At 32.4% G+C, this 27,339-nt stretch overlaps 3 protein-coding genes across 4 annotated transcripts; all 3 read left to right on the top strand.

Moving 5' to 3' along the window:
• On the top strand, positions 1–2,118 carry LOC131611444 (uncharacterized). Its single transcript, XM_058883467.1, has 6 exons — positions 1–343; positions 542–612; positions 704–855; positions 946–995; positions 1,143–1,217; positions 1,413–2,118. The coding sequence occupies exons 1-6, from the start codon at positions 96–98 to the stop codon at positions 1,945–1,947; spliced, it is 1,131 nt and encodes a 376-aa protein (XP_058739450.1). The 5' UTR covers positions 1–95; the 3' UTR covers positions 1,948–2,118.
• Positions 2,119–6,208: 4,090 nt separating this feature from the next.
• On the top strand, positions 6,209–7,825 carry LOC131613523 (uncharacterized). Its single transcript, XM_058885185.1, has 2 exons — positions 6,209–6,810; positions 7,150–7,825. Exons 1-2 carry the CDS (start codon positions 6,209–6,211, stop codon positions 7,823–7,825), a joined length of 1,278 nt encoding a protein of 425 aa, XP_058741168.1.
• A 9,940-nt stretch (positions 7,826–17,765) lies between these two features.
• On the top strand, positions 17,766–20,976 carry LOC131611443 (mediator of RNA polymerase II transcription subunit 21-like). 2 transcript variants are annotated; one of them, XM_058883465.1, is made up of 5 exons: positions 17,766–17,924; positions 18,218–18,481; positions 18,802–18,879; positions 19,003–19,054; positions 20,599–20,976. In XM_058883465.1, exons 2-5 carry the CDS (start codon positions 18,272–18,274, stop codon positions 20,679–20,681), a joined length of 423 nt encoding a protein of 140 aa, XP_058739448.1. In that variant the 5' UTR covers positions 17,766–17,924; positions 18,218–18,271; the 3' UTR covers positions 20,682–20,976. The 2 variants fall into 2 exon arrangements, with proteins under 2 accessions (XP_058739448.1, XP_058739449.1); XM_058883466.1 differs by having other exon boundaries at positions 17,774–17,924; positions 18,257–18,481.
• Positions 20,977–27,339: the final 6,363 nt, after the last annotated feature.

Here is a 27,339-nt window from a genome sequence, read left to right as displayed (position 1 = left end):
TTCGCCCTCTTTCTCTCCAATTGCTGCAAAAACCAAACCAAAGATTCAAGATCTAGAAGCAGCGTGCTTGTTGTGAGCGAATAACCGCAACAAAAATGGTAGAAAATGGAGAACAAATTCGAAGTCCCGTAATCCGAAAGAAAGCGGCTTTGATGGAATCAAATAGCCAAAATATGGCTTCTTTTATCAGTCCTAGGTTCAAATCTGCTGCTGCTATGGCTGGTTGGGATGAAGAAGCACTTATGCTTGCCGCTCTCATTGTTGAAGATACCCCGGATCGAGATTCCAAACAAAAGAAACGGCTTGTTTTGAATTCCAAATCGCCGCTATCCAATTCATCAAGGTAATCACCATTTGCTGCTTTTTTGTTCATCTTTTGAAATACCCATCTGTAATTTGTATTATTTTTGTTAAAAATTGGATCTTTACTAAGAATGTTGGGTTGATTAGGATTAGGGTTTATCTAAATGTAATTTTTTTGTTGAAGAATGTTTGTTTTATTTGTAATTGGGGTTAATTTGAGTTGTTATTTTGTGTTTAGGAAACGTAGAGCTTTGAGGAATCCACAACCGATTGTTCTTGATCTTGATGAAGATGAAACCCCCAAAAAAGGTAAATTATCATGATTTTGATTTTGATTGTGATTCATGTCTATTTGAAGTGTGTTCTATTTGATTTATGTGATGGTGTTATTGATGAACAGATAGTGGGAAGAAGAAGAGAGAAAAGAAAATTTGTGTCGGCGAAGAAAGTAAAGTTGGAGAAAAGGAATTGACTAAGAAGGGATCTGATGTTAATTCTAATAGTTCTGGTCTTCCTTGTATGGATAAGCTAAGAGAGGAGCTTTCATGTGCAGTAAGATTCTTGTGATGTTTCATTCTATTTTTCTGTAGTTTTATGATGTTGTTTAGAGACAGATGGTGATTTTTATGTGTTGTTATGCAGATTTGTTTGGAGATATGCTTTGAGCCAAGTACCACTCCTTGTGGTCATAGGTATGAAATTCAAACACATGCTTTAGGAGTTTTCCTTTTCTGATTTGGCCAATTGAAGTTTTGCTATAAAATTCCTTATGAGATACTAGTACAATTTTATTTTATATGAATTCTTAGATTTTTGACATAGAATATATAATTTTGCAGCTTTTGTAGAAAATGTCTGAAATCTGCTGCAGACAAGTGTGGCAAAAAGTGTCCCAAATGCAGGCAATTGATAAGGTATATAAAATTAACTATAAACTGTCTAGTGACCATTGTTTTAAAGTGCGCAATCTGCCTATTGTGCTAAAGAGTGGCCGATGCAGCTGCCATATTGTGGCCGTAATTGTGGTTGTCGTGCAAATTAAGATTATGCTTATAAGGTTTCTGTTCAATAAATTGTTGGTAGCTCATGATGATAATAACATGTTGCAGCAATGGACGATCGTGCACGGTGAACACGGTTCTCTGGAACACGATTCAACTTCTATTTCCTCAAGAAATTGAAGCAAGGAAAGTTGCTGCTGCTAGCGCCATAAATAATAGACAAGCTGTTCAGAATCCAATTCCAGAAAAAACATTCTATACTAGCACAAGGAATAGAAGTTTACAACCATATCCGTCCAGTAGGAGTATGAATTCAAGGAGAAACGAGGCGGCAACAACACAGGATGAAGAGGATGCTGCATTGGCTAGAAGGCTGCAAAGAGAAATTGATAGAGAAAACAACAACCGTAGAACTTCAACATTATCATCGATGGTTAGAGCGAGGTCAAGAAGAGGGGTTTCTAACCAAGATGAAGATGCTGCTTTTGCTCTAAGGTTGCAAAGAAATGAGTTTATGCAAGCTTTTAGAAGTAGCAGCCAGGAACCGTCATCTTCTTCTTCCTCCACATTATTAGCTGGACCAAATTTGAGGGCTATGGCAACTAGAGCCATGAATCTTCGTAATAGAGAGAGAAGGGTTTAATGATCAAGACAACTGGAAATGTATGCAAAGATGGCTAATACATAGGTCATAATTATCCTGCAAGATGGGCTACAAATCTTATGTGTGGTGATTCTTTTGATATGCTAAGAAATAACACAAATTGTATTAAACAAAACCATTGGAGTAGAATATGCTAAGAACTTGGAGTCATATGTATTGATGTAGTTTAATTTTATAAGATTGGCAATATTATAATAGGTGTAAGCAAGTAGTCAAGCACGGGATCTTAAGTAAAATTGGACAGTCTGTGAAAGATTATAAAAGTAAGATCGTAGCACGGCACTTAAGATCTTACCAAAGGGCAAAATGGTAAATTCACATAGACAAAAACATGAAAATTATAATACATAAACAAGATAACCTATTAATCACAACATTCAACAAAAAACATAAATATAACAAATAAGTAGTCTAATCATCTAAGATATTATGCATTATGACAAATATGTAGCACCACTTTTAGCCGTTGATGAAGCAGTTTATGATCCTTTATTTGAAGTCATTATAGAGGGCAGAATCGTGGGAGAAAGAAGATGAACGCGAAATTGGGATGATAACGGAGGGAGAAGAACAAAGACGATAGTAGGGGGAGATGAATGGCGAAGATGATGGTGAAAAGTTTTTGTTTTTCGTGGAAGGAGAAAAGTATCGTATGAGGAAGATGCTGCAACCATTTTACGTTTTTAATTTTAGGGTTAGGAAAGACATAACTTAAGTAAGACAGAAAAACAGGTTCACTTAAAAAAATCCGACCCGGTTAGAAAGTCAAACAAAACAGGCCCAGCACTATGGTTTTTACGATCTTACTTAAAAGATCTCGATCTTGACTACAAAGCATACGAAAAAGATTTCTGCAAGATCTTAGCACTAAAAGGCAATAAAAGATCGTAAGATCTTACGATCCTACGACCAAGATCTCGATCTTGACTACCTTGCTCGTGTAAGCAGTTCTTTTTATAAGATTAAACAAAACGATTGGAGTAGAAAATAATTTATTTCATGCAAAATGGCTACGAATCTTATGTAATACAAGATTGGCAATGATACAGGTCAGAAACATGTACGATTTTGTCATGCACATCTCGGGAGGGAGGTTGTAAGGGGTTACAATAAATGGCCAACAAGAATACGCACTTCCCGACGCTTGGACATATGGAGCAAATCCATCAAAGCATAATCCAAGCCTGACGTTTCTAAGTTCTGCAGCAAAATCAAGATGTATTCGATCAAAGTGCTTCTAAACCTCGCCATCAGATGGATGTCGCATAGTGCCTGGACTTGTTTGGTTTGTATGATGCCATGTCATTTGACTTGCACTATGCATTGAAGCAAACATTCTTTTTAACCTTGGTATAATTAGAAGATAAAACATGGACTTCAGTGCTACACGTGTTTGCTTACGGTTAACGGCTTTACTTTGAACTTGGTATCTTGGACAATTACAAAACTTACATTCCTCCAACAATCCATCATTAGTACTAAACTCATTGTCATAAAACAACATGCAACCATTAATGCAACAATCAATTTTTCTTACACTTAAACCCAACTTCGACACCGACTTCTTTGCATCATAAAAAGTTGTAGGCAAGTTGTCTTTCGTAGTAGTCGAGTCCAACATCATTTTTATGAAGAATTCAAAACACTGATCATGAACATTCCAATTTGCCTTGGCGACCAATTATCTCACACACATTGATAACTTTGAGTCTGATGACCCTTCAAACAACGGTATATTCATCTCATTCAACAACTGATAAAATCTCTGCGCTTCCTCATTCGACAACTATTCCCCATCAAAATCTTCAGGTTGATTATAGGTCACGTTCACACCAAAAGCATCCTCAACCATGTCACCGATCAGATTAAAGTTTTCCTCATATTCCATAGTCGGTCTACTACTTGAAGCATGTGTATTGCTAGTCTCGGATACGTTCCTTGGCAGTTTTTCACCATTAGACGTCCATATACTAAAAATCTAACATATAATACCTACTATATATTCTATTTTTTTAAGTTATGTTTTATTCTAATATAATAAAAAATATATTTAATATTTAATATATGCTCAAATAATACATTGTATACAAATAATTTTTTTAAATAGTTTAAATTTAAATAATCTACATTATTAGTCTATATTATATGCTACAAATAATAAAATATTTTTTAAACAAATATTACAAATAATACATATAATAATATTATGTGTTTGTTTTAAATACATATTTAATAAAATATTTTTAATACATCACTATTATTTTTTAATTAAAAAAATATAATAAAAATCAAACATATAATACATATCATGTAATCTATTCTTTTAACTTTTATGTAATCTATTCTTTTAACTTCTATTTTATTCTAATATAACACACACACACACACACACACACACACACACACACACACACACACACACACACACACACACACACACACACACACACACACACACACACACACACACACACACACACACACACACACACACACACACACACACACACACACACACACACACACACACACACACACACACACACACACACACACACACACACACACACACACACACACACACACACACACACACACACACACACACACACACACACACACACACACACACACACACACACACACACACACACACACACACACACACACACACACACACACACACACACACACACACACACACACACACACACACACACACACACACACACACACACACACACACACACACACACACACACACACACACACACACACACACACACACACACACACACACACACACACACACACACACACACACACACACACACACACACACACACACACACACACACACACACACACACACACACACACACACACACACACACACACACACACACACACACACACACACACACACACACACACACACACACACACACACACACACACACACACACACACACACACACACACACACACACACACACACACACACACACACACACACACACACACACACACACACACACACACACACACACACACACACACACACACACACACACACACACACACACACACACACACACCATTTTATTTTTAATAGATTCTATTTTTTAATAAATATTATATATTTAAAAATAAATTCTATTTTAAAAAAATAAAATACTACATATTCTGTTTAAAGATTCTATTTTACTAAATATTATATATTTAAAAATATATTTTATTTTACTAAATAAAACTTATTCTGTTTTTTAATAAATAATAACATAGATTTGAAAATAAAAAATAAAATCAGTTTTATAAAAAACAATTCCTATTATAATCAAATACAAAATATGTTTAATATATAATAGGCTTAAATAGTCCCTTGGTCCCTGGGTCCCTTGGCAAACGGAAACGGGTTTTGAACCAATGACATTTAGCTTAAAAACACCAAAGGCTTTCCACTCAGCCACTTCTATTACTTGTAATATATTTGCAATTCGTTTGTATACATTACATAATGAGATAATTTTTTTGAAATAGACTTTATTTTATTTTGAGTTTTGGTATTAATTTTACATAACTGCAAATATTTTCATATTATATCCAGTATGCAATGTTGCAAATATTTTGAGTGTTATTTTGAGTTTTGGTATTATTTCCACTATGCAATGTTTTAAATATTTAATATTTACTAGTCTTCAATTTAAAAAATTAATAAATAAAATATTTAATAAATTAAAAAATTGATAAATATTAACGATAAATATCTCAACTATTAAATATTTCAATAATTATATATTTAATAATTATTTCATTATATTTCAACTATTAAATTAGTATATTAAATATGAAATATTAAATATTTTAATTTGTAATAATAATATAATATAGTTAAATAATAATTAAAATGTTTCAAACTATTTAATATATATAAATTACTGTATATTACTATTTATTTAGAACAAAATAAAAATTAATACCGGCGCTTATAAATAAATATATCGTTGTTTATAAATAAAAAATTTGCTGCATACAAAACAAAAATTAGAACAAAATAAAAACAAATATATTGCTGTAATTAGTATATTTAATTGTAATTAGTATAAAACAACATTAAACATAAACATACTATTTATTGTAATTAGTATATTTAATTGTTAATTATTTTTTAGATAAATTAAACAACATTTAAAGAATACAAATATGATACATTTTAATGCATTTAAAAATAACATAAAAAATGCATTTAAAAATAGCATACATTACTGTACCAAAAAAAGAGAGGATACATTGTATTCACTGGCTGGCGTGGGATAAGTTGGCTTGTCCGAAGAGGGATGGAGGATTAGGATTTAGAGATTTTTGGGCGTTTAATTTGGCTATGGTAGCTAAACAAGGATGGAAACTGTTATCCGATCCTGTCTCCTTAGTTTCCAGATTCTTCAAAGCAAGGTATTTTCCTAATTCCTCGTTTTTGAATGCCAATTTGGGTTCTAATCCAAGCTTTATGTGGAGAAGTCTCTGGAAAGCTAGGGATGTTTTGTGTTTGGGCTGTAGGTGGAGTATCGGTACCGGAAGTAATATCAAAGTTTTACATGATTCCTGGCTTTGGGGAAGTACATATTTTCGTGTCAGTGGCCTGTTCCTTGAAGGTGTGTACAACCTAACGGTTCAAGACCTCCTCTTACCCAATAGTAAGCAATGGAATGTCGGTGTTGTCAACTCTTTATTTGAACAAGTGGTGGCTGATCAGATTTTGAATACTCCTTTGATTGAGGAGGTAGTTGATGATGTTCTTATTTGGAATGAGGAGAGAAGTGGGGCCTATAGTGTTCGTATAGGGTATAATTTGTGGAGAAATTCCTATTTATATCTGTCTAATTGGAGGATGGATGGAAATTGGGATAGTTTATGGAATATCTCGGTGCCGCCTAGAGTTAAGCACCTTCTTTGGAGAATTTTTCGAGGTTGCTTACCGTCTCGTAGTAGACTTAGAAATCGTTTTGTTCAGTGCCCTTTGGTGTGCCCGGTGTGTGACTTGGAAGTGGAGGATGACTGACATGTGTTCTTTGGATGCCAAACTTCTAACTCTTGTTGGCGGGCAGCAGGTTTATCTACTATTGTTGATCATCGGTTACAAATTTTTAGTGATGCTAAGTCTCTTATCTTTGATATTTGTAGTCGGGAGGATAAGAAAGATGCTGGGCGTTTTGCTATGGTTGTAGAGAGTCTGTGGAAGAACCAGAATAATATTGTTTGGAACAATAATAGGGAAGATCTTGCGAGAATTGGTATCCAAGCTTATTACAATTGGTTTGATTGGTTTAATGCTCGGGATGATCTTGGTGTGAATATTGATCCTCAGCTCCCTATGGTTCGGAACCCCCCTGCTGTAGGATGGTTGAAGTGTAATGTCGACGCGGGTTTTAATAATTACCATCAAACTACGAATAGGGCGTGGTGGCTTCGTGATAATTTGGGGAGATTTCTTGTTGCAGGTGTAGCTTGGGATAAAGGTATCACTTCACCTATAGAAGCTGAAGCTTTGGCTCTGAAGGAGGCCATCCAGACTGCTATTACCATGAACTTAAATAATGTGATTTTCGAAAGTGATTCCCAAGTGGTAATTCATGCTATTAATTCTACGGTTACTGGGAAGTCGGAGTTTAATATTATTATTACTGCTATCCGGAGATTGTTGAGTCTTGTTACAAACTTTGAGGTGAAGTTTATTAAGCGCCAAGCGAATATGGTTGTCGACTCTTTAGTTAAGGCGGCCAATTCTTGGTCTAGGCGTAGTTTCGTTAATGTTGCACCTCCTTGTATTGACATTTATTTGGTTAATGATATGAATTAATTTTGTTCCTGTAAAAAAAAAAGCAAACAACATTTAATGCATTTAAAAATCAAATATCATTTATAACCAAATAGCATGCATTGCAAATAAATATCAACCAGCACAAGTGGCTTAGTGGAAATGAATGAAAGGAATGATTTAAAGGGAATGGGTTTGAAAATGTTATAATTTGACCCTACAGGGACCAAAATCAATCGCCTTGTGTAACACCCTGGATTTCCGCTTACCCCACAGGGCTTCCGGCCTACCAAGCATGTCACTAGCTTAATCAATACTCCCCCCTGGGTCCGCTTATCGGCTGCCCAGGAAATATTGTTTTTGCCTCCCGCAGGAATCGAACCATGTACCTAGGGGTTAAGTACATATTCATAGCAATTCCTGCTACCAATTGAGTGCGCTGGGTAATATTTAATGGGCCATACCGACGTGATTTCCATGATGCAACCCAGCAAAGTGAAAATCACGTCGCAACTTCTCCAACTGATAGAAGTTTGCTACACGTGGAACATGTTGCTAGTTGCGACGTGGAAAGCATGACGCAACAGTTCTAACAACTATTGCATTAACTACTTTTATTGAGTCAAGTCTGACCAAGTCAATTCAAGGTCATCGATTATTCCCTCTAAAGCGTTGCGACGTAGATACCACGACACAACCAAAATTTTCAAAATTTCAGAAATCCCTCCATTAGGTTGTTAGGCTTTTTAATATTTTTTAAATTAATTTAAACCCAGTGACGTTATGACCACGTCGCAAATATACTTTTTAAAAAAAAAAATCTCTGACTCCCTCCATTTTTAAGTTATCTTCAATATTTATTTATAAAAGGTGTAGGGACGTGGGAACCAAGTCACAACCACCAATTTCTAGCCACGTGATAACCATGTCACAACTTCACGTGGTTGGGGAACATATTTCTTGTAGTGCATTCTTTGAAAAAAATATTTTGAAGAACTAAAAATGAAATTTGAGATATTTATGAGGAAAACAGACATATTTAACCCTAAAATCTTTGATCATATATAAAACTAGTGTCTTACCCGTGCGTTCGCACGGGTACCCGTCGTTTTCGCGCATTGTGATTGAGAAAAATAAAAAATATTAGTAAAAGATTAAGTTTGGGGTAAAATTGAAAAAGTTATAAAAATAATAATATTTTATTTGACAAATTATAATGAAGGAAAAGTTAAAATTCACAAATTATAACGAAGAAATATTCAATAAAATCATATAATTCAATTAGTGATAACTATGGCTAGTTAAGGAGAAAATTAGTTATTTTGGCTCAATTATAACTACAAACTATCAGCCCAATCTCAAACGATCAGCTCTCTCTTGTAGGCCAATGAGAAACCACTACAAACTCCATTTATAATAATGATTCATTCAAAATACATAATTGATAGAAAAATATTTTGACCAGTTACTTCATTTTCCCGTTAATATTCGTTATTTTGATAAGTAACTTCGTATTCCCGTTAATATTTCAAATTTCTTCCCGTTAATTTTCAATATTTTGATTAGTAAGTTCATGTTCTTGTTAATATTCATTATTTTGATCAGTAACTCCTTGCTCTCGTTAATATTCATTATTTTGATCAATAAGTTCGTGTTCCGCTTAATATTCCAAATTGTTTCAGTAACTTCGTGTTCCTGTTAATATTCAGTATTTTGTCAATAACTCCGTGTTTTCGTAAACATTTATTATTTTGATCAGAAACTTCGTGTTCCCGTTAATATTCAAAATTTGTTTTCGTTAATTTTTAAAATTTGGATCATTAACTGAATGTTTTCGATAATATTCACAATTTTGACCATTAATTTTGTGCTCCCGTTAATATTTAATATTTTAATCTATAACTCCGTGCTCCCGTTAATATTCAATATTTTTATCAGTAACTCTGTGTTCCCAGTAATATTCAATATTTTGATCAATAAACTTCATTTCCCGTTAATATTAAATTTTTTACCAATAACTTCATGTTCCCCTTGATATTTAATGTTTTGATCAGTAACTTCGTGTTCTCGTTGATATTTAATATTTTGTTCAGTAACTTCATGTTCCCGTTAAAATTCAATATTTTGATCAGTAACTTCATGTTATCACTAATATTCATTATTTTGATCACTAACTTCGTGTTTCCGTTAATATTCCAAATTTGTTCCTGTTAATATTCAATAGTTTGATTAATAACGCCATGTTTCCGTTATTATTCAATATTTTTAGCAGTAACTCCATAATCCCGTTAATATTATATACTTTGCTCTATAATTTAATACTCACATTAATATTCAATATTTTGATTACTAACTTCATGTTCTCGTTAATATTCAATATTTTGATTAATAACTTCATGTTCCCGTTAATATTCAATATAGTTTGATCAATAACTTGGTTTTCCTGTTAATATTCAATATTTTGATAAATAACTTCGTGTTCTCATTAACATTCCAAATTTATTCTCGTTAATGTTCAAAAAATTTATCAGTAACTTAATGTTTATGTTAATATTCAAAAAAATCATCAGTAACTTCGTGTTCCCGTTAATATTCAAATTTTGTTAACAGTTAGAATAATATATTCATTGTTATTATCTTTAAAATGCAACAAATATTTTTTCTATTATATTACTATTATTATTATTATAGATTTTTTATCATAAAATATTTTATTAATGCTTTTTGTTATTTTATAACTAAAATATAATTATTTATTATCATACTATTAATATGGCTCTATATTTATTCCAAAAAATATTTTTCGATTACTATATCTTCTTGTATTAAAAAATAAGGGGTTAAATACTATTCACCCCCTGCCAAATTAGCGAGATTCGGTTTTCCCCCTTATTAAAAAAAAATTTAGCCTTCGCCCCTTAGAAAACAAGATTCTGTTTTCAGACACCCCCTATCCCTTGTTTGGCTGACTGGGCGAGGGGAATCTTGTTGACTAGGCATGGTATCTTGCTGACCGGGCATGTTTTTGGAAAGCTTGCAAAATTGCAAATAATCAAACTTGCAAAAGCTGGGTTTCGAGTAACAATGGTTAATAGTTGCATAACCAACCACTGAAGCAGAATGCTCAATTCTGTTTTAATTTCCAAAGCAAATAAATATATATATATATATATATATATAAATATATATATATATATATATATATATATGTATATATATATATATATATATATATATATATATATTACCTTTATATATTACTTTATTTATTTATTTATTAATATACTTTATTACTAATATATTAATATATGTTTATATATTACTTTATTAATGTTTATTAACATTTTAATGTTATATATATTTTAAATTTTTAAAATTTAACTGTTAATGTTATATATATTTTTAATGTTATAAAAATTTAACATTTTAATGTTATATATATTTAACATTATAAAAATTTAACATTTTAATGTTATATATGTTAACTGTTAAATTTAACATTTTAATGTTATATATATTTTATAAATTTTTTATAAATATATATATTAACATAAATAAAAATTTTACAAATAAAAATATATGAACGTAAATAAAAACGTAAATTTTACATATTTATATATATTTTAAATTTATTAAAAATTTTAAATATTTTTAATAAAAACGTTAATAAATATATATAGATTTAATTAAAAAAATTATAAATTTTTAACATTTTATAAATATTTACATTTTAACATTTTAAAAATATTAATATTATTTTATAATAACTTAAAAAAGCTGTACATAAAAAATATTTAAATAATTATATAAATGTATTATTTAATTATTATAAAATATTTAAATGTGTTTTAATTAATATATGCATGTTTTGTTGTTAATTAAAATTATTAACTTTTTATATAAATGTAAATTAAAACGTTTTTTTTAAATATGATTATTAAATAATACATTTATATAATTATTTAAATATTTTATATGTACAGCTTTTTTAAATATAATTATATAAAAAAACGTTAATTAAAAAGTTAATTAAATAAAAAAACGTTCTAATTACAGTTTTTTTAATTTATATATTATTGAAAAATTTAATTAAATAAAAAACATTTTAATTAACATTTTAATTTATATATTATTAAAAACGTTAAAATATTTAAAATACATTTATATAATTATATGAAAAAAACGTTAAAGTATTTTAATACCTTTTAAACATAATTATAAAAAAAGTTAATTAAAAACGTTAATTACCTATTTTATAAAAAAAAACGTAAATTAAAATACTTTTAAACATTTTATAATTATATAATTATTAAATAATACAGCTTTTTTAATTTATATATTATTGCAAAAGTTAATTAAAAAACTCATTAATATGTACAGCTTTTTTAATTTACATATTATTGAAAAAGAATGGTGTATTATTATATAGAACTGTTTTGCCATTATAAACAACAAAGTATGCATGGTTTGGTGGTAAGCTTGCAAGTTTCTAGCCTTAGAGACCTGGGTTCAAATCCTAGGTTTTGCAACTTATTAATTTTTCAAACTTTCCAAATGCAGCAGCCACGTCATCCAAACAAGGATATTATGGCGCCCAGTCAGCCAAACATGGCGCCCAGTCAGCAAGATTCCACAAGCCCAGTCAGCCAAATATGGAATAGCATGGAACAGGGTTTTCTTGAAAATAAAATCTTTTTTGTTAAGGGGTCAAAGCTAAATTTTTTTTAATAAGGGGGAAAACCGAATCTCGCTAATTTGGCGGAGGGTGAATAGTATTTAACCCAAAAATAAAATATTTTTATATAAATTATAGTCTTTATTATAATTATATAATAATAAAAAATTTAATATAACTATATAATAGTCACAATCCTTAATATAACTATATATTATTATTATATATTTATATTAATCATTTTAATTAATACGAAATTATATTTGTTAATTAATTTTTTATTATTTTTAAAACAACCATATATGTTTGTAGAAAAATATTTATCAAATAAATATAACTATATTCACGGTATAAAGTAATATGGGTGTTAGGTCTAGAAAAGAGTGGAGGAGATTTAAATTAATAAATATTTATGACTCTTAATATAACATAACGAATATTTGTGACTCTTAAAGAATATTAAATAAAATAAAAATTGAGACATTAACAAAATAGTTAATGTAATAATTATATAATTAATTTGATGATAAAGTCTAATGAAAGATTCGTTTTTACTCTCACTAAATAAAATGAAATATGTTAAACTTATTTCCTATAAATACTAAATCAACATTTATATTTTCACAACTATTATTTTTTCCCGTAATTACACTAATAAAACAGATTTATTAAATTATTATATTAGTTGTTTAAATTTTGATAAATGACACATATATTTCTAGTAGCTGGATTTATTAAATTATTATTATATGTATTGATATCAAATATAATAATGTATTAAATATTTTCTACAGCCAAACATGTTAGTTTAGAGTTAAATTTGTTCACATTTAATGTAAGCCACAATGTAAGCAAGGATGATTAGAAGATTAAACTGTAACAGCTTAATGAAGACATATATCATTAACAGCTTAAATCCAAATGCATATATCATTTGTGAATATAAGCGACATGTCCACATAAACATATATTATTAAGCTGTGATTAGAATGCATACGTGTTTTAGAGCAGGAGTACATATGCTTAAGCTCTATAAAGGCTATTATGAAAATATAAGAATTGATTAAGATACTACCAATTTAATGTTACAAACAGAACAACTTATAGTATCACAAAGACTTGTAATTGACTTTGAGCTTCCTTTATCCTTATATCGTTAAGCTTAAAGAGTGAAGACAAATGAAAATGTTTCTAATTTGTTGCTGATGGTTGGAAAAACAGCAAGAGTAATCAGCAATGTATCATCTTCAAGCTTCTTGACTTGTGGTTAGTCCAGCAATTTCACTCAGTGGCTTCCACATAAACTTTCTGCTGATCATACACTTAAACACCACAATTATTTCTTATCTAATAATACCAAAAGTAATAAAAAATTACTTCAAAACTTAAAAAGCAGAAACATGAGATATATAAAATAGTTCACTACTATTCATTACTTTCAAAGTTTCAATTCAGATTTCAATCAAAGTAATTGGTCAAAAACGTGTGACTTTGGATCTTTGACAAACAAATTAAATTCATTATTCCATTCAGGAATTATTTTGTTGTGCCTTACAAATACACACATAAACATTACATAAGCAATAGCTTTTTGTCAGTGTTGAAATTATAATTTTAAAAGTTTCAAAACAGGAAGGGAGTAACAATCAGAATAATGTTATGAAAGAAATTAAAATTATAAAATGTACATTACTCAATCATCAACAAAAAAAAATCACATGTTAAGAATGAAAGTCTGTACCAGGATGCCAAAATTACCTTGCTCAACACCACCAGTCCAGCACCTGCAGAGATAAAACCAGTAGCTTCCATTCAGCATTTCCTTAGTGTTACTTTCTGCATAAAATCAATCAGTGCTCAATCAGTACATATCAATTCAATTCACATTGCAGAACTATTTATTTTATATATCACTTAGCCATTACAAAATGTTTGATTCCCAAGGATAGTCATGACGTCGAAAACTGTCATCCCCGCAAATCTTATCACCATCACATTATGTACCTCAAACATTATGTACCTCACAATCTTATCACCATCAGCGTACCACGCAATCTTGTCTCCTCTCTGATATTCTCTTTCACTGCAGCCAAACAACACCATAACCAAAACAAAAAATCAAAGTACGTAATCAAATTTGATATCAGAAAGAAAAGAAAAAAAGCAAAACCAAACAACATTCACGATTCAGTTTTGCTCAAATTCATAGTGAAGGATTTTGTAGAATGATAGTTGATACCATAAGATAATAAGATCTAAGCATTACCTCAACAGTCGGAAACCCCAGATTCATCGCCGTATCAGATATTTTGGTTGGTACCCTGTTTCTCCTTTTTGATATCGCAGATTCTCCTTTTGAAACGATTCTGAAACTGTTACTTCAATTGCATGAATATAGGGAAGATTGGAAGTGGAAAAGGGAAAACAATAAATCACAATGATTTGGGTGGAAGCGGTTTGGAACGTGGATAGGCAGAGAGAGTAAAGAATGTGTAACTGCAAGATCATGAGAGGTTGAGAAGTTGAATGCAGAGAAGTTCAATGATCAAGGAAGAAACTGCCGCAGCCCACAATTAAAACTAATGATTAAAAGGCAAAAATTGGAAGAAATGATGTGGATTATTGTGGGAAGAGATGCTGATGTGGATAGCCTAAGAATTGCTCAAATGGTAGACTTTTCTTATATGATAGATTATTATTTATTTAGTGGAAAAATTTATAAAAAAAAACATCATGAAAATGTAAATTAGAGCATGGTGTTAGAAAATAGTGAAGGCTCATGCCCATAGACCAAATGTTAACTGATCTTTTTTAAGATTTACAACAAGGTCTTATGAAATTCGCATATGTCCTAAAAGATGTCGAGACACTGATCTTTGAACAACACGCAATGACAATATATCCAAAATAAACATTGCACAAAAATAAATGAACACAACAAGTTGTTCCCCAGTTCAGTGTATAACAACACCAAGCCAAGGATAAGTCTATTATGATAGTATCAGTTTGAAGTCTTATACAAACAACCCCCGATTTACTGTCTTCTCACCTAATCACTACCCGTGCTTAACTTCTACCTAAGACTCAACTAGGTATGAGACCCTTCTCATTCCCCTCAATCACAATCGTGATAATAAGAAGAAAAAAACTTTAGAAGACACACTTCCAAGACACACAATCATCCAATGCTTAAAAGTTTATGAATGTTTGAAAGAACTTACAACTCAAAAGACACAGTCCTACTCTTTTATTAAAATTATATTAGAGAGGCTCACAAGACTGCACAAACCCTAACACAAAATACAATGTAAGTTCCATGAAAAAACAAGGTTTGTTGCTTTCTATTTAAAGCAGTCTTTAGTATTGGATTGGGCTTCAAAACCGCAGTAGGGCAGTGTTGTAAAATCTCCAATATCTTCTTCATGACGATAAGTATTCAATCCTTAGTTTCCTAAGTAAGATCCATGCTTAGAAACTAAGAATACATCTTGAAAAAAAAATAAAATCTTTTATCCTTAAATCAAGCGCCACATTGGATTGCATACTATTCCTTGAATACTCTGCATCTGTAACACAAAGATCTAAAAAGCTCAGCCCAGCTGTCCACAAACACGATGTCGAATGATTATGCATATGATATCTTGCTCGACTTGTTGCTCCAGTTGATAGAACATCTTGTTCAACATATTTCTCTATAAGTTAATTTTACCAAACATAATATCAATCATAAAAACAGAGAATTAACGTTATGTTCATCCACCACAATTCACTTACAGTAAACCCGTAACTATGAGTATTCATGTTCCTTGCATAAGTCGGAAAATACACTTGAATCATATAGGAAGTCATAGTAAAATCTTACAAATTTCTCTAGACAGTTTCAAGTCACATTAGAATACTAACAACACTTTACATCCCTGAGATAGCAAATGAATGACACTAATCATGAAATAATCAACATGATAATCCAACAGATGACTACATTGTTTAATCAATTCATAGACATTTCCTTTGTAACTTATCAAAAACAAGCCCCCCATATAGGTTAGATTGTTAATGTCCGGGGGAACCAAGCAATGATACTAATAATAATGTAATGGTGAGTAACAATATTACCTAAGGGATTTGATTCTTGATCTCTAAGTTCCTCAATATTGATAATTTCATCCAAAAACTAAGATATAATGTTGGGGAAACACATTGAGAATGTTGTAAAAAAGAGTTTTAAATAGACATTAGTTTAGTGTAAGCTATGCAAATAGACCTTTTTAAATCTCCATTCCCCAATAATGTCTTAGAAGTTGACCCAGATGGACTAAGGTTATGAAATTCACTATGTTTTTTTTTTTTTTTGTTGAAGAAGAAGAGGAATCAAGCATAGAACATTTAGTTAAATATCAAATTGTGTGTGGAGACGTGACCGATGATGAATATTGGAAAACAGAGTATTTTGTGAATTCTTTAACTAAAGATACATTCATGTGGTTCACTATTTTTCCTTGAATTCAATTTTAAATTGCATGCATTTAGAAAATTTATTCCAATAACAATTCTTTAAAGAAGAAACACATGTTAATGTCTTCACCAAAAAAAGGTTAATGTCATAGACTTGGCCAAAAATTCAAATAAAAGATAATGAATCTATTTATGACTTAGTACAAAAGCCCACAACATAAATGAAGTATGATGCTCGAAAGAAAATGGTGAGCCAACTTAAAAGTATGTTATAACTGGTAGATAGTGTCAGATAAATTAAGTAATAAAACCTCTAAAATGAGAAAATAAGAAATAATGAAGGGTTACCTCGAAAATAAAAAGGTTCTTACATGATCTTGGTAGAGAGTGCAGATGTGTTAGGTGACTCTTGCAATGAGTCCACCGATTAGAGTGTTAATGTGGCTAAGTTAAAATGAGGGTCACCATATAAGTGCCCACATTTCAGACTCAATGAGTCAAACATATTCAAATTATAATAAACAGAAAATAAGCATTTAATATTAGCAAGACAACTACATTTTTTTTAATCAGCAAATATTTTTGGGATAAAATCCTCTATTTTGGGATAAAATTAAATTATTAGAAACATGTCATCATAACGACACAAGATACTTGTTTTCTAGTTAAAATACATATTATTTTTTTATTTAAAAATTTAAGTTTAATGGACATGCACGGTATAAAATAATTTAATAAATAATAAATTAAAAATAAAAAATGTGTTATGTCATTTAAATAAATTTAAAATATAAATTTAAAAAAAAAAACATTTTCAATTTATGACTTAAGTGGAAAACAAATTAAATTGCCCCATATTTTTCCAACTTCCTCCGTACCGTAACCTAGAGAGCTCTAGAACCTCTTACACAACTGTCAATGGTCTTTTTGTTGAAAAGGGCAAAATTGAAACATCAAATTGATTTGTTGTAGAATAAAAATTGATTTGAAGAAGAGAACTTGCGCCTGCAGGTACAACATTCAATGTTACTCTTTTTAATATTCAACTCTATAATCTGCATTTTCTATTTTCTATTCTTTCTCGGTTGTTATTGGGTTTTCACCTTTTTAGTATAGTGCATGCCAAGTGTTTGATAAATTGCTTAGATGTCAAGTGCTTGAAATTGAAATTTCTGCGAAAGGGACACAAATTGGTGCAAACCAATTCGCAAAAGTAACATGAATTGGTTCCCAGTTCCCACGGCAGTGTGAATTATGTTACTATGGACTAAGTAATCTATTTTGACGCATTTCTTATTTTGCAGTTGACAACTTGAACTCTATTACGTAAAAATTTCTACTAGGAAGTTGCGCTTGTAATGGATATAATCTCCCAGCTACAAGAACAAGTTAATTCGATTGCAAATTTAGCTTTTAATACCGTTGGGACATTGCAAAGGGATGCACCTCCTAATCGGCTCGCACCAAATTACCCTGAACCACCACCTGCACAGCCTACGGAGGATGGGGCAAACTTTTCTGAGGAACCAAAGCTGATGAGTGCTTCTTTGGTGAAAGCTGCTAAGCAGGTATGTAGCATAGCATTTTAGTCCGCAATAAAAAGGAACCATTAGGTTGGTGTTTGAATTATGTTTAGAAAGTTTCTAAGAACCGTTAAATATGGCTATGTAGTGTTGTAGAATTGGTGAATAATTTGAATCACTAAACTATGAAAATAGACTATGCTATTCACAGTGGGCTGAATAATCTGCTCTTCTAATAATTCTTATTTTGTCCAGCTATACCTCATTATGCATCCTGCATTCTATTTTCTATCTAAAACACTTCTTCCATTTGAAATCTAACGCGGGGTCCATTGATATGTATATATCTGCTGTTTCTTCTGCAGTTTGATGCATTGGTTGCGTCGCTTCCAATATCTGAGACAGGTGAAGAAGCACAGCTTAAGCGGATTGCAGAACTACAAGTAAGAAACTCTCAGCTCACTGACTGCTCTTTATATGTTATTGATTGACAATAGTTTATAACTGCTCGTAACAAATAGTGTTATGTTATGGCTTTTTCATTCTTTATTGATTTTACCTTATAGGCTGAAAATGATGCAATAGGCCAAGAACTTCAGAAGCAATTGGAAGCTGCAGGTTTGTCTATTTTTTTTCCTGTGTATCTTGGGTTCTCTAATACATTAAATGGTAATTCATGTTAAGTAAAAAAAAGTTGTTGAGTTCTTCATAAGTTATGTTCTTTGAAAAAGATGTTTGGGGTATATTATATTTATGTTTTACAAATAGCAGGGTAGTGTTAAGTTTAAGAAAATTGAATTGAAAATATCAAATTGGTTTGTTTAGGTAAAAGAGAATTTCATATGCTATACTGCTGCAGTTATTTGGGGACATTAATTTGCCAGTGATTTGGTTTCTCCTGTTAATTAATGACCTTTAATACCTAGAAGCCTAGATATATAGTACGATACAACACTGCCAAGATATGATGACAAAAAGTCTATATACTTATAGCCCTCCATAGTCTATTATAAAATTCAATGGATTTTATAACAGGGTTGTCAAAATCCAAGGGTGTATAAAGCTATTTTGGTAGTGATGGGCTTACTCACTAAGTATTGTCACTTTGTGCCTTTAATACATCCTTACACTGCACGGACAGTAGCAGAGGTCTTTGGCAAAAGAGATGATCCGTTTGCATGGCATGCCAATATCCATTGTTAGTGACCGTGATCCGATTTTGTCAGTAATTTCTGGAGGGAGAAGTTTCGTTTGCAGGGAAACGGGTGGACAAATGGAAGTGGTGGATTGGTCTTTAGAGATGTACCTTTGTTGTGTCATCGCCGATCATCCTAGATCATGGTTGTCTTGGATACTGTGGGCAGAATTCTGGTTTAACACCACTTTTCATGCTGCTACACTACAGGTTGCACCCCATTTGAGTTAGTCTACAGAAGGAAGCCACCAACCATTACCAGACTGATGGTGGCAGAGCAGACAAGGGTGGAGGCTGTTCAGAAGGAATTGAGTGATTGAGATGAGGCGTTGAGGCAACTGAAACTCCACCTTCATCGGGCACAGGGCAGGATGAAACAGTTTGCTGATTACAAAAGGAGTGATCACAATTTAGGAGTAGGAGATTTTTTTATGCTACGGCTGCACCGTCAAAAATCAGTTGCATCACATATCAACGCGAAACTAGCAGCAAGGTGGGGTGCAAGCTTAAGTTTCCAGAGGGATCAGGAATGCATCTGGTCTTCTACGCGTCGTTGTTGTAGAGCAGGAGCTGTCACAGGATATGGAAGGATATTGTGCTGGAATGTTCAAACCGGGAGAGGTATTAGCAGCCCGTATCACTGGCAGGGGAGGTGATTTAGTGCAACATGTGCTGATACAGCGAGCTGGTAGAACTGCAGAAGAGGCTACATGGGAAGACACAATCTTGATAAAAAGTCATTTCCCAGATTTTCATTTTGTGATAACTGATAGAAACTTCTCTCTTTTTCTCACCTTCCTCAAACCATGAAAACTTTAATTAACTTTTTTTTTTTAGTACTGCAAATGGAATAATAACAAAACAATATACATGTTTACCCTTGTTTGGTTTTTACACTGGTTCTTTATTTAAGTAAAAGGTAGATTCAGCCTAACATATAACATTTTCTTTGGATTTTTGATGCCAGAGAAAGAATTAAATCAAGTTCAAGAGTTGTATAGCCAAGCAACAGATAATTGTTTGAACTTGAAGAAACCAGATATCAGTTAGTTACTTATGCTGCTGCTGGTTGTGCTCGTAGAAGGATCACATACACGAGCTTATCTCATCTCAACTCAAATCAGGGCCTGCTGCTCAAATCAACTCATGTATTGTTCATGTTGCATGACATTTTGTAGAAACTTGTAAAGATAATGATGGTAATTGCTCTCTCCTAAAGGAAAAACTTATTGTGGTTAGCTAATTATTATAACGGGAAAGTTATTTTGACACCTTAATAGGTGTCCTATACTGTACTTGTATACTGTTGTGGTTTTTTATAATAATTATTCGAGGGTTATATTTACACTGTGTTCATATTAGCGGTGTGTAAAAATATGTGTAAAAATATGATTAACTAAACCCTTAACCATATCCCCGATCTAAATTGCACATGAAGCAGTTTTAAACAAGCTATTCAAAAATATATTCAGTACGAAAATGTACTGAACAAGGGTAATGTAGTAAAAAAAAAAGAGTTTTAAGTACTCATGGGAGAAGGAAAAAGAACTCCCTAACAATGTGACAGTGTGCTGTTACGGTAATAATTAAGGCTATTATGAACGGTTTCATTTGAGGATTTTTTTTAAAAAAAATAACTAGTATTTAAAAAAAAATACTCAAATAATCAGTTTTTCAAAAAATTTACATAAATAATCAACTTTAGAGTGTTTTAAGTGTAAGCATCACCCCAGATAGCTCCAATGTATGTTTTTTTATGTGTACACGCTAGAGATGTTATTCCCAGCCTCGACGGCTGCTATAGCGGCGCGGCCCCCACCCGCGCGAGATGCAGGGTGCAGTGGCGGAAATGGTAAAGTGTCCGCTACAGCCGCGTTCCTGGGTCGCGGATCGCGGGTCGTTCCCAGGCGGAGCGGCTCCGATCCATTCTTTTTTTTTTAACTTTTTTTTGGGGAGCTCTTCAATTACGCGACTGCATTGATAAAAAGAAGAGAAAGATGAAGAGGTAAATGAAAAGAAGAGGAAGAGTAGATAACGTGTCTGCATTGATAACGTAAAACTTTATTAAGAAGAGGTAGATGAAAAGAAGGGAAAGAGTAGATAGCGTGTCTGATAACCATAAAACTTTATTACTCTCTCCGTTTCTTTTTAATTGTCACAATTGTCAAAAAAATTTGTTTCTATTTAATTGTCACTTTATAGGTATAAGATCAATTATACCCTTGCTTTTTTTATAGAAAAGCGGAATGGTGGGCTGAATAAAGATAAAGGTAAGGGTAAATTAGGAAAAAAGATGAATATTTTTGTTCTTTTTTGGTTGTCTTGGTTATAGAGATTTTGGCAAGTGTGACAATTAAAAAGGAACAGAGGGAGTATTATTTTAAGAAGAGGTAGATAAAAAGAAGAGGAAGAGGAGATAACAACATTGATAACATAAAACTTTATTATTATTTTTTTATTAATGTGTTACAGCTATGATAACTCACTATAACCCTCTATACAGCTATTATAAAAAGAATTTGATAATATAACCCTTTTTGTTATACTTGTACAATTGTATAGGGTTGTAAGTTAATAAAATGACATAAAATTAAGTTAACAATAGTTATACACTCATTTAAGCATAAATAGTTAAGTTTTTTTATCCATTATCATTATTTTATTAATTTGATTTTTATAAAAGGGTTATTTTTTGTAAATTATTTATATTATTTATATATTTAGTCTAAATAATAGTCAATTTTAAAAAGTCAACAAAAAATATCCCGCTATCCGGGACCCCGCTATTCCCACTATTCCCACTTTTGGGAGTCGGCCGCTCCGCTCCGCTATCCGAGATTAATAACTCTGGTACACGCCACCACCAATAACGATATGGGTAAGAGATTTAGGGTTAGCCAATAGCCATATCAGATAGTACCTTAGTGTATTTTAGATTTTATTTTTATTTTCTTGAAATAATAATAAATATTTAATATAATAAAAAAATATATTAATTAATTATAAAAAAAAAACCATTATAATTGGGGAATAAGAAATATATATATTTTTTAATGGTCCGGTTCACCGTAACGGTCACGGGCTTTGCACCGAGGCACTCTCATAATCCATTGAAGTGTTGAACTCTTTCTCTTTGAGGTTTTTGTTGTGTTTCGGTTGATGGCCCTTATAATATCTCCTCAATGGGCTCATCGTCCATGTAATACGTTATGTTACCAAATTTTCCAGAATACCCGCTAGCAAAAAGTTGGTTGCCCACGTCTACTACATTAACAATCCGGCTAATGGTTGGCACGACCCACCTTCTACGCATGTCTACTACATTAGACATACTGTACAAAATTTTACGCGAGAGATCAAAGAGAAGATTCTTTGGAACACTCTTGCGAACGCGAGTTATTCGTTAACTCAGCCATCATTCCAACACTATCGCCGTGAGATTATATTCTCAAATCCGGATGGGGCAGGTGGATTGATAATCTTGCCAAATGGGGCCAATGGCATACGACAACGGGAAACAATGGGGCCACATGGCAACAAATCTTGTGGGATCGATGAATAGTGTTTTCAAAGGCATAAGAAACTTTCCCATTACCGCATTGGTGAGATCAACCTATTTTAAGATGGCTTCACTGTTCGCGAAACGAGATGAAAGGTATAGTGCAGTGTTACAACAAGGCAGTTGTTCAGTGAAAGTTGCATGAAATTTATGAAGAAACAAACTGCCAAAGCAAACACCCATCAGGTTGCAGGTTTTGACTGATTTAACCGCACTTTCAGTGTCAAAGAAACAATTGACCACAATGAGGAGCTGCTAAGACAAGAGTATCGAGTCCTACTATCAGGTGGTTGGTGCGACTTCGGAAAGTTTTAAGCCTTTTGCATGCCTTGATCACATGTCATAGCAACAGGTTCATATGCTCACCGAGATGCCTTAACACTACTATCTCCCATTTACAAAACTGAAACCTTGCTCGGCGTATACAACAATGCCTTTCCAGTGATAGCAAAAGAGGATTATTAGCCTGCATATGAAAGGGAGGTAGTTTTGCTCAATGACAGGATGCGAAGAAGAAAAAAGGTCGCCCCAACAACAGGCGTATTAGAATCGAAATGGATACGATTAAAAAAATGGAAAAGAAGTGTAGCATATGTCGTCAGGTCAGACACAATCAAAATAATTGTCCTAATCGTAGAACAACCTCTGCCACCCATTGTAGGCACTCTTTGTAACATATTTTTCGAAATCAACTAAACTTTATTTATTCCTCAAACATATTTCTTACAACTTGACAAATGCAAACCAGACTAAAACAACAACACAAACAATAAATAAAATTATTTAACAAGGAAAAATTTTTAAGATAAAAATATCAAACCTCTCAAAATAATATCATCTGATCCATGCATCATAACACATACATCATTGTCACTTTTTACTTCATCCCACCAATGTTCTGGTTCTCCCGTGACAATTGAAGTGGTCGTTCTAAGCCTCTTAATTCTTCTGATAATTTCACCATCCTCGAACTCCCCGTCTAACCAGCGGATCAAGGACCTCTTGAGATGGTCCATAGAATGGATGTCCCAAATTTCATTTGAATCGGGAGTTTCACATCAGAGAAAACAATATGCCCATCCCTTTTGAAAGTAGGGTTACATGCCATAAAAAAGAAATGAGAGAGAAAGTGAGAAGATGTGTGAATAATGATGGATGAATGAGGTTTTACTTATAAAAAAATTTTACATCGGAGCCATCTGGGATGGCGCCTACACTTAGGGCATCCCCAAAATTGATTATTTGTGTAAATTTTTTGAAAAATTAATTATTTAAATATATTTTTGTAAATACTGATTATTTTAACAAATATATATCATTTGAGCTGAATTTTTTTCAAAGCCAAAAAGAATTTACTAAATATCATCCAAAGCATAAAAATTTCCAAAAAAAATAAAGTAGAAGTACAATTAAATATTACATGAATATGAGAATATTTCCAAACAATACTATTATATCATCCAAAGCAACTACCACCAATACAAATAAAAATTATTTTCAAACTATAAAGCCTAAGCACAAATTAGGATTTGCCAACTATTATCGTAGCTTATTCTTAAAACTTTTAATATTTGTTTTTAGCCACCATCAAGACATAGAGTTGAGTAAATTATAATCAATAAATTCATTTTGTTGGGGAAAAATAGTATTCCAAGCTTTTCATATAACCAAAACACATGTCACTAGTATGTATAGTTTATTGATACAATTTTTTATTCAAATAGCGGGATATACGTGTGTTCACACGGGTATTGGGACGGTATATGTATCATAAGAAGCGGAATAATTTTTCATATAACTTTTATTTTTCTAGAATCAACAGTTCCTGAATATGACCAAGTCTAGATTCTACATTATAGTAAGCAGCAGCGAAATAATTTAAAGTGCATAAGCAATAAGTAAATCACACACAGAAATTATCATAGTTCTTCCCCTTGTCACACGAGAGCTTTTCACTATAATCAGAATCTGATTACAACTTGCTTAGACACATCAGTCCAAGACTTCCTGCTCAATCACACCTGAAAGAGACTTCCTTGCCTAAACACACTCGTTCAGGACTTCCTTGCTCAATCAACCTGAAAGATACTTCCTAGCCCAAACTCATAGCTCAGGACTTCCTTGCTCAATCTAAGCAAAAAGAGACTTCATTGTCTAAACTCACAACTCATGACTTCCTTGCTCAATCTAACCATAAAAGAGACTTCCTTGTCTAAACTTACAAATCAGGATTTCCTTTCTCAATCTAACCAGAAAGAGACTTCCTTGCTTAAACACTCAGTCTGAGACTTCCTCGCTCAAACACATTATTTGAGACTTTTACAAATTCTAAACAAACTGTTTATGATTACAACAAGATGTACCTGATATACAATCACAAGTACAAAGAATACAACACAATAAAAGACCTTGTTAATTGAGATTTTTAAGATATACAAGTGTAAGAAAATCTCAAGTCTTTGTGCAATACAACAACTATATACGAAATCTTAAAGAGCAAATAGTTCCTATTATATCCTGTTGTATGTATTCTTGTTACTTCTTTTGAATATTCAGCTTCTTATATAGAGGGAATAAAAGAGACGTTGGAAGCTTGCTTGCACAAGTATCTTTGCTGAAGAAGTAGTTTCCAAGAGAGAGACGTTGGAGTAGGTACGATAAGGATCTTCATCTTCTGAATAATCTCTTTATCCATTGTGTCTTTCTCAAGTAAGGCGTCCATAGGCATGCTGGAGTAGACTGAAGAAATCGTGTCACACAGCCATGAGCCTTGCGTTAAAACCTCTAGTTGACTTTCTCCATAATTTTTGTAGTACATAATATGGAGTTGCTTTTTCACAGAGTACGAACCAAAAGGCATTGTACTACTTTTCCAACTTATCAGAGGCTAGGTCAAAATGGCACTGAGGTTCTATTTGAAAATCAGATTCTGATCCATTAGAATCTGAATTATATGCTTCTCCTTTACAAACCATTTAACTTGATCAAATCCTAGTTAATTACGAGCTTAATGATCATGCACACTTAAGCACATGTTTGTATACCTTATTGTTCTTCAAGGAGTATGAACATATTTTGTTTCAACAATCTTCCCCTTTTTTATGATGATAAACATAAGTATTTTAAGAACAATGGTTGGTTAGTTTAAACAACTGGACAACTAATGTATCTTCTACTCTTTGTATGTTGTCGTCGACACAACAATTCTGATTGTCTCCAACCTTGCATTAGGTGTGTAGACCTCGTCGAAATCCATACCAAATTTTTACAAGAAACCTATCGCCAATAGTCTTGTGTTATGCTTGACAATTTCATTGTTTAACCTTCGTTTCAACTTGTAAACCCACTTCACGTCAATTGGCTTCTTGTAGATCTTTTGACAAGCTCCTAGGTCTCTTTCTTCTCGAATTCCCTGAGCTCTTCTTTCAAGGTTGCCAATCAATTTGAATCATTCACCACTTGATCCAAATTGATTAGTTCTTATTCAGCCGTCATCATCGTTTCTTCTATTAAGTCAGCATATTCATTGACTGCTTGACCTGGGAATCTCTCATATCCAGCTAGTCTTGTCGACTCAGTTTTCATTCTAATCGATCTTTTGACATTTTGCTCGGGTGGTTCTTCATTTTGATTGGTTGTGACTTGAGTTTGTTGGTCTTCTTCAAACACATTGGTGACTGTGTCTGATGTTGTCGAACTGACTCATGACTCCAAGCTCACCCCTTGTTTTCATCCACTAGAACATTTCTACTTATCACTAGTTTATCATCGTTCTGTGAATACAACTTGTATGTATCATTTGAATGATAACATATGAGCACCATGGTCTGACTTTGATCATCAAGATTCGTCTTCAATTTTTTAGGAACATGCCTCAAACACATTGATCAAAAAACTCTAAGATGACCGACATTTATCCAAGCCTTATAAGGTGTCTTCTCGACCATCTTCTTCGTAAGACGCCTATTTAGAATGTATACTACTATCGAAGCTGCTTCACCCCAAAATCTCTTTGGTATATCTTTAGCTTTCAACATGCTCCTAGTCATGTTCGAAATACTTCTATTTCTCCCCTCAGCTATACCATTATGTTGAGGTGTATTTGGTGCAATGACTTCATGCTCTACACCTTCATCATTGCAAAATTGT

This window comes from Vicia villosa, linkage group LG6, assembly GCF_029867415.1.
Source record: "Vicia villosa cultivar HV-30 ecotype Madison, WI linkage group LG6, Vvil1.0, whole genome shotgun sequence".
NCBI classification, from domain to species: Eukaryota; Viridiplantae; Streptophyta; class Magnoliopsida; order Fabales; family Fabaceae; genus Vicia; species Vicia villosa.
This window is presented reverse-complemented; position numbering and strand designations above follow the sequence as displayed.